At 31.1% G+C, this 14267-nt stretch overlaps 1 protein-coding gene across 1 annotated transcript in view; it reads left to right on the top strand.

Moving 5' to 3' along the window:
• Positions 1–2635: 2635 nt before the first annotated feature.
• Positions 2636–14267, top strand: part of LOC139500273 (uncharacterized) — a 29012-nt gene continuing 17380 nt past the window's right edge. The window contains exon 1 of the mRNA XM_071289015.1: positions 2636–2770. Coding sequence (XP_071145116.1) covers positions 2636–2770 — 135 coding nt within the window. The remainder of the gene's footprint in view (positions 2771–14267) is intronic.

Raw genomic sequence — 14267 nt, 5'->3', positions numbered from 1 at the left:
CAATTGAACCTTTTTAGTTCTGTTTGATTTCATGCTATAGATGGAAAAAGACGTTGAATTTCTTGTTTACTTGTAGAATTATTATTATTGTGTGAATCGAATCAGGCAACAAACTGGTTCACATTTGTTTCACTTCTAAAGTTGACATTTTTTTTAAATTGCTGAACATGATGGATAATACATGCATTACTAGTACCAATCTCTGGTAAATGGGTTAAATTGAAAGCCACATGCATACGATGGTGATGTGTCTTTACCATACTGTTAAACGCGATCTATCATTTCACTATTGCACTTTTACTAATATTCAAACAAAAAACATTCATATTCTACTCAATTATGACCTTAAAGTATGTCATGTTAGACATTTCATAGATCATTAATGAACAAATATGTTCCAAGTTAAAGACACTCATCAGTTTAAAGCAAGGGATAATTCGTATGACAAGTTTGCATAAGTTGCATGCTATAAAATATGAAACTCTAATACTATAAAATTCTTTTATATTTATAATACAAATTGTGAGTAATTTTTCTTTTCTTTTACATTAAACAAGCTGATAACAGTATGAATTCAATGAAAAGTATTTAAAAGGGATTTTATATGTATATAACAAATATCCTTTATATGAAAGTTTTGTAATGAGGGACAAATAGAATTTTACAAAAAGAACAAAACCAAAAGGTAGAGTTCAGAAACAACACGCATTCTCAAAATATAAAAAACAAAACAATATATAATATGCTTGGTTGCCAATTTCATTGCAAAAGCCATTTTTAGACTTATTTCCCTTTTTCATCATGTTTGATGACTTAATATAGTGTTCTCTATACGTGGAACGTATAACATATTCATGAGAATTACATAGTCATATAAAACTTAAAATGTAAGCAGTTAGTTTTGTTATTGTGATAATTTACAAAAAGCATAAAAAACAAGCTTTTAGAAATAACGTGAATGAAAAGTCATCAGCACCATTTAACAGCTGGTAATAATCAACTCGTCTATCAACCATGATTGTACAATTCTATAATCTACCATTTATTTACTCTTTTTTCCTGTGTGTATTTGTGTAAAACTGACAGTCGAAATTCTGTTTCAAAATATGTTTTATGTTTTTCCCGTCATGTATATATGCATGTAATATTTGCCACTGAACTACACCAACAACCGATCAACCATGTAAGCATCCAATCCAATTACCCAATAACTTTATATCCGAGAATGACACGAGTTTCCCACATAATAATCTGTGTATCTAAATATAGTTCAATAGTCGAAGTGAAATCATGTAAAATTTAATATTATTAAACATGTTAAAGGTTGTATCCAACTGTGATGCTGGTTTCAATGTCGATTAAACCATAAGTCTCATGTTAAGCAGTTTGCAATACATGTGTAATAGCACAATATGATTTGTGAGAAATTTGACATTGTAGACTCTGTAATAATCATTTGATTCCCATTATCAATCAATCAGTTACATGTAGTATGAGAATCTTCGCAGGACATCAAACTGTGAAAAATTGTGTGTCGATATGCTCATTAGCTTCACTGTTTTAAACTTTAACATCTGTTAAAAATCTGAGGTCAAATGTGTTAAAAGATTCTGTCTGGTGAATTTTATCTTAGTGTAGTGTCAGTATACTGTAGATTCAATAATAACTTTGTCACGGAACCATTGCTACTAAACGAAACGGTTTTAATGTAATATATTTATTATGAAAATTACACTAAATAAAATGAAAACATATTTCCTGTACTAAACATATAAAACATATCAAATTGTTTGGCCTTGGGAAATCATAAATTATCTTACGAATAATTTTGCTCCAGGACCTTGTCGGGAAGCGATTCTTTCGTGGAAAGTAAACCAGCTGACAAGCCACTACGCTCAACTTTAACAACACAACTGACAAAAGAATGACAAAGCGAAGCTTCATTTGACGGCCCATGCGTGGCAGTGAACCATCCCCCGCTTGACGGTGGGCTAAATGTTTTAAGGTGTTGAGTTGAGGTTGGAGATGTTAAATAAAAAATGCTTGGAAAATGAATGAAAAATATGAATGATAAGTGAAATATTTGAAAAGGTGCCAAGAAACTCTTACGAAATAGTGATAACTTTTGCTACAATGCAGATGCAACCATATAATTCTCTTTCTATTTGCTTATCTTTACCAATATATGAAATACTTACAATTAAATAAAAGTGACATAACTATTTGTCCTTAACGATATATAAATCCATACTGGTCGATCGTTATCAGTTGTTTCATCAGGTATTGCAAAAATATCAATCTTAAATATGTTATGCGTAAATTTTAATTTAAATTTCAAATTATCTTTGTGTGTTAAATCTAAATAGTGTTTCATTCAAAATAGATTTAGTTTGACTATACAACAGGCCAAACCTAGTATGTAAGCCCAAAACAATCCATACTTGTTTATAATAAACTTCGGTCCATGCAAACCAACTTTTCTCTATGCAGAACTTGAACAAGAATCGGAATAATTAATACGATCAATTATCTATCAGAGCACGATTTGTTTTCAAAAACAACTGTTATAAAGGTATTTCATACGATAAAAGTAGATTATTTGTCGTTGTCTAGTCTGAAGGAATTTTGATAAGAAATGGACTTGTTCGGACAGTTATGGACTTCATTACCAATTGAAGTTTTTGGAATATTTTGTGTCCACGTTAAAAATGACAGACTTTTCTTTTCTGATGAATGCAGTGATATGGTACGATGCACGTCAAATACTCAAGTTAGTTGTTGTTTGTTTGATTAGTTTCAGTTAAAACAGTTATCTGCCGATCCTGTTTATAACATTGTAATATGACAATTGGGATAGCATTTATTTATATTCTTTTTTGTAAGTCGTGTACCCTGATTTGATAGTATCAATGCCATCAAATATAATGCATAAAACGAGTGATTGGAAAAGTTGAAAATGTAACGTACACTCAGTAACACCGATCAAATCAACCACCAAGTCCATACTAAAGCAGACATATAAACAGATAACAACAATCAATATATATCCCTTAAAATAACCAAATAAAGGTGGTACCCTACACTTTGACTAATATTAGCTTGGCTCGTATAATTTTCATAAAATTTTGACAGAATATTTACTTTGAACCTTTGAAAAAAATGTATTTTTTGACAAAACTTGAACCAATCACTTTCTCGGAAAAAAATGGTTGGATATATAGCAGTTTGACAAACAATAATTTTGATCATTGAGAAGCTTTATATTTCCTTAACAATACAACGTGATTGAAATGTGTATCTGATTTTAAAGAGTTCTCTCCCTGTAGTGTAAGTTACGCCTTTAAACGTGAATGAGACAACGATTATAGTATGTGATCACATTTTGTGGGGGAGTTATATGTTTGCTATACAACGGTTCATTTGTACCCATTTTATGAAAATACCACAGTATCATTCAGAATGATTTTATTTGCAATGTTTTAAGAAATGATTTTACGTTGTATACATATATTTTTTGAGACACATTAAATGTGTTGAAAGTGCGAATTTTCCTGTTTAAAGTGAATTATTATGTAGACTTTTGAAGCCTAAACTTTCTATTACATTAAATACGGAAATGAAAGATCCGAAAACTATACAAATACAAAACGACAATTTTTGAACTAATAGCAAATTTTCGAAATTATAGCAAACCGTTTGTTTGATGAAATATTATTTGTTATTGCACAACAATGAACTAAAAATAACTCGTTTTCCCTACCCAGTATACCCCTATCACTGTTTATGGTGTGGACCGGTCTTATTGTGTTTTACGCAATTTGATTGAATTCATTTGTTATTAGTTTACCTGAAAACTGTTAATTTATTTAATACATTTTCACTTATTAAATCAGAACGTACACGAATGTGTACAGTTATTCAAATGACATAAAACCGAACACTGGACGTGTTCATATTATTTTGTATCAATGAAACAAAAGATATGAAAGGTAAAAATTGCAACTTCTAATATTTTAATAAAATTTTCTAAATAAAGAGTAGATCAAATATTTATAATAGCCTATTGTGATAATAGTGAAGGTTTGCAAATCAGACGTTTAATTCCACAAATTAAGTCATATTTCGAGGGAAAATGCCAAAATACATTTCACTGCAAAATGAATTATATTTTTACAATGATTTACATGTCTTTTGTATTCATTGGTCAAGCTTCAGCTGTGAAGTTAAATCTGATTTCGCTATTGCGACATTACAAAAATGGAAAACAGTTTCGTAAATATCAGATAGCAAGACCAATTTCTTTATACAGATCAAACACAAAAAGAAACAAAAAGTTTGCTTTTACACAAATATATTATCTGAACATGTGAAATCATTAGTGAAACAAGACTTCATCACGATATCCTGTGCATTAACTCTAGGCATTTAAAATATAATATTTATAATGTTCGATGAGTCACGCATTTAAAATTTGAAAAATTAACTGTCATGCAAGGAGACATAATACGTAAGATATTTATTTATACACGACCTGTATGGCATTGTACCCTGTTTTCAATGTCAATTTGCCTATGTTGGATATTTGTCTCATTGGCATTCATACCACCTCTCCTTTTTTTTAATGACCCTTTTGGCTGAAATTGAACTCAAAGCTTGAAACAGCACATGATACTTATTTTATCATGTTTTCAGCTACATGTTAGCTTCAGCTAACACATTTAACCTTACCACAAAAAATGATAACTACTATGTCATGTGGTCTCTGCTAGAGAGTTGTCTTATTGGCAATTATACCACATCTTCTTATTTTTATATGAAAACAAATTCATATAGTTATATCTGTCAGTGTGCTATAAATAAATGGTATGCATGTACATGTTATAATACATGTACTACAGACAATGCGTACATTTGCTAATTGCAATGCACTGTACCAAAACTTAACAAAATATCCAGACAAAAAAAACCTACTGCAGGAGAACCATTTTTTTTATCCATAACATTTGTAGAAGTAACAGTGAAGGTTATTCAGGGCTAAATACATTACTTTTTGACACTATGCCAAATCAAACTTAATATTTGAAAGTTGCGGAATATTCATATCTTAATATATAATGTTTCATGTACCAAGGGTAGTTGTAGTTGTACTGTGTCAGCAAAGAATACATTTGTTTATTATTTTTGCATATTTGATTTTTTGTTAAAACTTGTTTAACTCTACTACCTGGTAAGTGTCTGATTCATGCTTGACAGCACTGCTTCTTATTTACAAAATGTAAATTCATAGGGGCTTCAATTTTCATTAAAAAAGATATTCTATGTAACAAAATTTGTTTCTTCTGTTTTTATGGTATACTCCGTGACAGAATTTCAAAGAAACATTTGCACTTAAAAATGTTTGCATGAATTACACAGCTATTTAAATCTTACATTTATTGATTTAAACTGTACATCCTTAGTTTCTTCTATTCAAACTCTTTTCTGAAGTAGATTTTATCGTTGTAATAGACTGATAGTCTTTTATAGACGAAACGCGCGTCTTCCGTATTAAATTTGATAACTATTATGTCTGCAGATGAAATTACCTATCAACTGTATTATTTGTTTTTCATTCTCAGGTTAATTTCATGCTAGTAATTGATAAACATTGAATAAACAAAAAGAAATGACTCAATCCAGGTGTTTTTAGAAACAGCTTAAGAAAGATGTATACAATACATTGTATATGTAATTCTTATCAGAGAACTCTTGATATCGCACATTTGTAATGGTATATATACATTCATTAGAAAACGAATTCAAGCAAATTATTTCTATCAGTTGTATAAGAAGAAAGAAAGACCAGCCACTCTGATTTCTCTTATAGAAAATTCATAACCTTTAAAACTTACCTACAATAAAGGAAAGCAATATTTTGCTGATGTAATTTCAGCCTTTTTGATTGATTGGTTTAAAACATCCAGTGTCAATCATAGATTTATTATGAAAATTCAACAAGGGAAATAATCATCAATTCAACCGGTAGGTTCTGCGAGCAAGATGTAGGGCAGGAATAATTGCTGTAAAGACTTTTGATTAAGTGAGTTGTCTCCCATTACACAAGTAAGTATAAAAGTTAAGGAGTCACTCCACTAAATGAACATCCTGTTACAAATTGGTCAATTTTGAACAAGAGGTGGCAGAATGACAGTAAACAGGATTTTTAAACATTTATTTGTGTTCTGACATTCATCAATATAACAAGGACCAAAACTCCTATATGGTAAAACTGAAAATCGTGAATATCAAACTTGACCTCAATAGTTTCATCAGTCACAATATATTAAAATTTGATAAGCATTGGTTGAACGATTCATGAGTAAATGCACAGACACTACTGGAAATACCAATTTCTCAATGTTTCGTGAGTTAAGTCTACAAATAATCACCAGTGACGCTTGAATGAAAAAAAGTTACAAAAGTCAAATAAAGTACTAAGTTAAGTAATCTATTCCTAAAGTAGAAAATCCTTAGCCTTTCCAAAATGTCAAAGTTTATAAAAGGATAGTGGATCAATAAAAAAACAAATAAGAAACAGCTAGAGGTCAGAATACCGTAAATATGATGCTGGTGCTTGAAAGTCAAATGCCAAGCACTTACTACTGTGTCCTGAAATTAGATGAGAAAAGCTAAAATGTGCATTCACGAGTAGAATTTATATTATTGCATGCACGCAGGAAAGTCAAACATTCGACAACTCGTATATACAAAAATTAAGCAAAGACTTATCAATCCATACTAAAGCAGCATAAAATAATTAATACTATGATAATATTTAAATTTTGTTATGATCTTGTTTTAAAGGGGCACTAGCTACGAGATACATAAAAAGTATACAACAGGAATGTTCTTTCATACATTAAGGAAAATGAGAAAGTGAAATAATAATTCGCTTGTATGGTTCAAATTTTTCAAAATAAGCAAAGAAACATTCATGATTAACTTTTCACTTGCAAGTGAATAATTCGACCTCATTGAATCCTATGCATGTGACCTTCAATTTAACGCCTTAGCTAGAGATTTATAACGCATGAATTGTGTGGTTGTTTGATTTTTTAAAGGAAAAGAATGTCAACATTGATTTTTTTTTCTAAAATAATAACTTTATTGCACTTATCTTTTCTGTTCTGACAACTTATTCGACATTGAAAGTTAAACAAAGGTAAATCATTGATTGACTGATTCGATCCCCAAAAAAAAATCATTCTTATACAGGTAAAAATTATGATCATAAGGAATTGAAAAATATGGCCTCAAAATTTACTATGAGTACAGACAAACTGCTATATCTAGTTTTATTGCATGGCAGGAACTAGATAAAAATATTATATAAAAGTTATATGTAGTCTACGTTTCAGAAAAACTATTAATTGTCCCTTTAAATTATTATAACGTGTTTCTTTTTGTGAGATGCAAGGATTTAAAATCCACGTGAATTGAAAACGCGCAAGTATAAACAGTTAACGTTTAACCCTGAAAATGGGACGCGAACCTACAACCCTGGACTAGGCTACCCTCTAATGTGGATACTAGAAAGTGGACGCGAATTCGAATTTTCGAAACGCTAACCCTCGAAACCCGACCACTGGATAATAAGTCTGTGACAATTCTGAAAAGGAATAATTCCCACATCAACAGTGTCTTCGTCCCAGAACAAGCCTTGCATTGAACCAGAGTAGACTACAACGAAAGTTCTACCACTTTAATAAGTTGTTACTAAGATATGCTTATAACAACTGTAAGAATTCTCCAAGATACACTATTTATATTTAATCAATTAATCAGAAAATATGTTACTCAATCTAGTAGGCGGTACTATGAATAGATGCACCTGTAAAGGTGCGGTCCTAACCTTGACAAAAGTTAACTTAGAGCTAACTTGTTGACTGCTTTTTAAGTTAACTTGAGAATTTTTAAGCAGACCAGCAAGTTAACTTCGTCTATGGTGGACCAGACCTACGGTCCGCTTTTTTATGACTGCTGCAGACCTATCGACGGGTCTGTTCCAGACCAGACCTGTGGACAAGTCTGCTTTTGACCAGTCCTGAGGACAGGTCTGCCCCAGACCAGACCTGTGGACAAGTCTGCTCCTGACCAGACCTATGGACAGGTCTGCTTCTGACCAGACCTGTGGACAAGTCTGCTATTGACCAGACCTGGGGACGTGTCTGCTTATGAAATGTTATCGTTTTTGCGACTTTTCATATCAGACTTGAGCTTTATTAAAATATGTATAAACAACATTCGCATTGTTCTTCCCAAGAAGTGGGTCTCATTTGGATCTAAGCGTGACGCGGGATTGCCGATTTTTTCTTAGCGTGACACGTGAAAGTCTAATTATTGTGTCGGGAAAACGGGAAATGAGGCCTAGCAGGACCCGGGAAATGACAAAAAAATGAGAATTGTTTACGTACATAGTGTAAGCGGGATACGGGAATCGGACAAAACAGTAAGCGGGATCCGGGATCGGAACCCCCCCCCCCCCATGAGACCCCCCAAGAAGGCCTCTGATAGCAAATTACTTTACTCGCTATACTCTACTAGACATTATTAATAACAACACAATTCTTTCCTTTTTTATTTTTATATATTCTTCTAAACATTAGTCAATTACATAGAGCTATCATATTTTGTTAATTGGAATAGAAATTAGGGTTATCCAACGCATCGGAAAAACATTCGTATATCATGGGATATCAACATCTTTGTCGACGTTACTTCGTTCCCCGTGTTTTACCTGTCCCTTCATAATTTTTACTTTACGCATTTATACATGCATGGATATTTCATTGTTATTCTACTTATTTGGATTGGATTTCCTGTTCTTTTTCCGCAGAATATTCTAACTAAAATTGTACAGTTGTACAGTGTCCGGATATGTACGATGTGGTAAAACTACCAACAATCCAGATTTGTCGGGAGATTTGTGCACATGAATGAAATAGTTGTCACTTGACGTTTAACTACAAACATAATCAATCAACCGACATAATAGATAAACAGTATTACCAGAAGAGAACCTCAAATACTTTTTTTTTTTATTAAAAATCACAAATGAACTCAGACATGTCAGTGTTGGTCCATGTACTTGGATGATGAGGCCTAATAGTTTCGTTTTCACACCCTAGTGACTGTTCAATATTATGAATACAGAGATGAAACGCTGACATTCTCAATGTATGCGGAAAAAAAAATTGCATTAATTGTTTTCCTTATTGCTTACATTTGCCGTCCTACTAACATGTTCACAGGAGTCATGGAGTGCCAGGAGAAGACATAGTTAGGCGCCATCCAAACAGCGGTCATTTATTTTATACATTGAATCCAGACATAAAAAATATGGCTGATTTACTATGCAGATATATATAGATTTTTAAATTAAAGTGCACATATGCAGGTCAGTTTTTGGTCGATGCAGTCAAATAATTTTGTTGTATAAGTCAGCATGAGGTATCAAATCTACTGAAATTTTGTTACGTATCAATATTTTGAATAAAAGGAGGACATGTTGACATCCAAAATTAATGCGAACAAAAATTTGTTGTTATTATATTGCAATATTACTGTCCATTGTATTATACATTGAATCCTGGCATAAAAAATATAGCTTATTTACTATGCGGGTATACATGGTATATAGATTTACAAATTAAAGTGCACATAAGGTCAGTTTTGGTCAATGCGGTCAAATCATTTTGTTGTACAAGTCAGCATGAGGTATCAAAACTACTGAAATTTTGTTACGTATCAATATTTTGAATAAAAGGAGGACATGCATGACATGCTGGCACCCTAAATTTATGCGAACAAAAATTTGTTGTTCATGTTGTTATTGTATTGCAATATAGCTGTCCGTTGTATTATACATTGAATCGTGACATAAAAAAATATGGCTGATTTACTATGCTGGCATATAGATTTACAAATTAGAGTATACATATGGTCAGTTTTGGTCTTGGTCAATGCGGTCAAATTATTTCATTGTACAAGTCAGCATGAGGTATTAAAACTATTGAAATTTTGTTACGTATCAATATTTTGAATATAAGGAGGACATGCTGGCACCCTAAATTTATGCGAAACAAAAATTTGTTGTTATCAGCTGGTTATTGTATTGCAATATTGCAATCCATTGTATTATACATTGAATCCTGACATAAAAACAAATATGGCTGAATTACTATGCCGGTATATAGATTTACAAATTTAAGTGCACATATGGTCAGTTTTGGTGGAAGCGCTCAAAATATTTTGTTGTTCAAGTCAGCATGAGGTATCAAAACACTGTAATTTTGATACGTATCAATATTTTGAATAAAAGGAGGACATTCTAGCACCCTAAATGTATACGAACACAAATTTGTTGTTATTGTATTGCAATATTGCTGTCCATTGTATTGTACATTGAATCCTAACACAAAAAATATGGCTGATTTACTATACAGGTATATAACTTTACAAATTAAAGTGTACATATGGTCAGGTTTAGTTGATGCGGTCAAATAATTTTGTTGTACAAGTCAGCATGGTCAGCATGAGGTATCAAAACTACTGAAATTTTGTTACGTATCAATATTTTGAATTAAAGGAGGACATGCTGGCACCCTAATGCGAACACAAATTTGTTGTTATTGTATTGCAATATTGCTGTCCATTGTATTATACATTGAATCCTGACATAAAAAATATGGCTGATTTACTATCACTACAAAAGTCAAAAAGTCTGAAAAGACCAGTTTTTGTCTGAATTTGCATGAATTTTTACTCGACATTCTTAATTTGTCTGAATAATTTTTCAAATTTCTTGACATAGTATTTATTTGTCTAATAAGGTTCTTGATTTTTCTTGACAAGTGTCTTGACAGTATGAACATTGTCTTAAAATTTCTCGACACATCCTGTATCATCTGATAAGAGTCTGGATTAGTCTCGACAAATTCTTGATTGTTTTAAATTTGTCTCGATCTGTCTTGACATATTCTTGACATTCTTAATAATGTCTCGATCTGTCTTGACATATTCGTGACATTCTTAATAATGTCTGAATGTGTCTTGACATATTCTTGACATTCTAAATAATGTCTGAATATGTCTCGACACATTCTTGACAGTCTTAAATATATCTTGACACTATCTCAACAGTATAAATTTCGCCTTAGAATGTGAACAGACTTATTCTGCACTAATTATGACATTCTATTGCTGTTATATACTTATTATGGCTAAACTAAACTTTGAAGAATCAAGGATTAATTTGATATAGTAAAATACCCTTTTGGTGCAACTAAATTGGAATACCCTGAATAGTCCCCCATGTAGTTTAATTTTGATTTGTTTTTATTAAAAGTTGAATTAATTGTTTTTACTTGGAATATATGTTGAAGTTACTGACAAACAACATTTACATTTTTACCGTTCGCAAAACTGCCAGTCAAATTTGCTTTCTTTACTAAAACATGTAACATAGGTGTTGTGTAGGCAGTTTTAAAATGTGACCATGTGTCTCTTTTGGACCCTTCTGTGTGTGTGTTGCTAAAAAAAAAAGAGGGGGGGGGGGCTTTTGTGAAAGTCAAAGAATTTGTTCCCATCATCATCAAATACCTTATTCATTTTTTAGGACAACCAAAACACATTCTTTATTCTAATTTGAGTGCTACACTTTATAATTTTTTAACCGAAACTTAAATATTTGTGATTACTCCTTCCGTAAAAGAAAATATGTTTAGATTTATATTTTGCATGTCTTTTTGAGGCCAATGATTTTTATTGAAAATGGACCAATTATAAATACATTTTTTTAAATTATGCCTGGAGAAGATAATACTATTCTTTGGGAAATATTCATTGTTTTTTTATGTTAAAATAATTAACTTCATAAGTTTGATGAAGAACATCAATTTTAATTCAATTTTTTTTCATCAAAATGATGATTTTCATGTTCATATATGAACAAACTTTTACAATTGTAGTGGCATGGTCGGTCAACTGATAAGTTGTATGGCTAAGTACAGGTAAATCAGTAATTTCTATTTGACAGTTGCGTGTACTCTGGGGTGTGGAATACCTTACTTTTATGGGGAAAATCCTGTCCATGTGCTTAATATATATTCCAACGGATGACATTACAAAAAATTTTCTTCTGTTAAATGAATTATTTGTATATCATCAAAACTTGCTATTCATATAAGCCACATTTTGGTACAATAATTATTTACCATATAAACATTGAATACTATGAATGTAGATTGAAATATGTCTACAGTATGATTGGTTTTAATCATTTTATTTATAAGATTTAGGAATCAAAATTTGTAATTATTTAAAAACTCAATTTTAAATTGTTTTATATCAACACACCCACATTTAAATTATTTTATACATTAGATTTCATAGCCATATATGCATTTGTAAAGATATTTATATACCCAAATTTTCAATTATTTTACATGCCCAACTTTTATTTGTGAAGTGTAACTTGAAACAACTGTATATTATATAAAGAAAAATTAAGATTAAAGTTATATCATGAATATTGGTCATGATTTGTAAAACTCAGAATTGTCGAGTAAATTTAAGACACAATTCAAAATGTTCAGAATATGTCAAGCCATACTGAGAAAAAATAAGAATGTCGAGAACATGTCTAGAAATTTCAAGACAGTATTCAAATGTCAAGAATATGTCAAGAAATTTTAAGACCATATTCAGAATGTCGAGAATATGTCAAGTAAATTTCATACAAATTTGATATAAATGAGAATTTGTCAAGAAAAATTAAGACACAAGTCATACTTTTGGAGAATGTCAAGTAAAAGTTCATGCAAATTAAGACAAAAACTGGTCTTTTCAGACTTTTAGACTTTTGTAGTGTATGCGGGTATATAGATTTACAAATTAAAGTGCACATATGGTCAGTTTAAGTAGATGCAGTCAAATAATTTTGCCGGACAAGTCAGCATGAGGTATCAAAACTACTGTAATTTTGTTACGTATTAATATTTTGAATAAAAGGATGACATGCTGTCACCCTTAATTTATGCGAACAAACATTTGTTGTTATTGTATAACAATATTGCTGTCCATTGTATTATACATTGAATCCTGACATAAAAAATATGGCTGAATAACTATGCTGGTATATAGATTTAGAAATTAAAGTGCACAAATTGTTAGTTTTAGTTGATGCAGTCAAATAATTTTGTCGTACAAGTCAGCATGAGGTATCAAACTACTGAAATTTTGTTACGTATCAAAATTTTGAATAAAAGGAGGTCATGAAGGCACCCTAAATTTATGCAAACAAAAATTTGAAAAAATTTGCTGATTTAGTATGCTGGTATATAGATTTACAAATTAAAGTGCTCACATGGTCAGTTTTGGTCAACACAGTCAAATAATTTTGTTGCACAAGTCAGCAAGAGGTATCAAAACTACTGAAATTTTGTTACGTATCAATATTTTGAATAAAAGGAGGACATATGCTGGCACCCTAAATTTATGCAAACAAAAAATTGTTGTTATTATATAGCAACATTGCTGTCCATTGTAATATACATTGAATCCTGACATAACAAATATGGCTGATTTACTATGCTGGTATATAGATTTACAAATTAAAGTGCACATATGGTCAGTTTAAGGTGATGCAGTCAAATAATTTTGTTGTACAAGTCAGTATGAGGTATCAAAACTACTGAAATTTTGTTACGTATCAAAATTTTTAATAAAAGGAGGACATGCTGGCACCCTAAATTTATGCGAACAAAAATTTGAAAAAATATGGCTGATTTACTATGCGGGTATATAGATTTATAAAAAAAAGTGCACACATGGTCAGTTTTGGTTAACACGGTCAAATAATTTTGTTGCACAAGTCAGCAAGAGGTATCAAAACTACTGAAATTTTGTTACGTACCAATATTTTGAATAAAAGGAGGACATATGCTGGCACCCTAAATTTATGCAAACAAAAAATTGTTGTTATTGTATAGCAACATTGCTGTCCATTGTAATATACATTGAATCCTGACATAACAAATATGGCTGATTTACTATGCTGGTATATATATTTACAAATTAAAGTGCACATATGGTCAGTTTTAGTTGATGCAGTCAAATAATTTTGTTGTACAAGTCAGTATGAGGTATCAAAACTACTGAAATTTTGTTACGTATCAAAATTTTGAATAAAAGGAGGACATGCTGGTACCCTAAATTTATGCGAACAA

Source organism: Mytilus edulis, chromosome 13 (genome assembly GCF_963676685.1).
Source record: "Mytilus edulis chromosome 13, xbMytEdul2.2, whole genome shotgun sequence".
NCBI classification, from domain to species: domain Eukaryota; kingdom Metazoa; phylum Mollusca; class Bivalvia; order Mytilida; family Mytilidae; genus Mytilus; species Mytilus edulis.
This window is presented reverse-complemented; position numbering and strand designations above follow the sequence as displayed.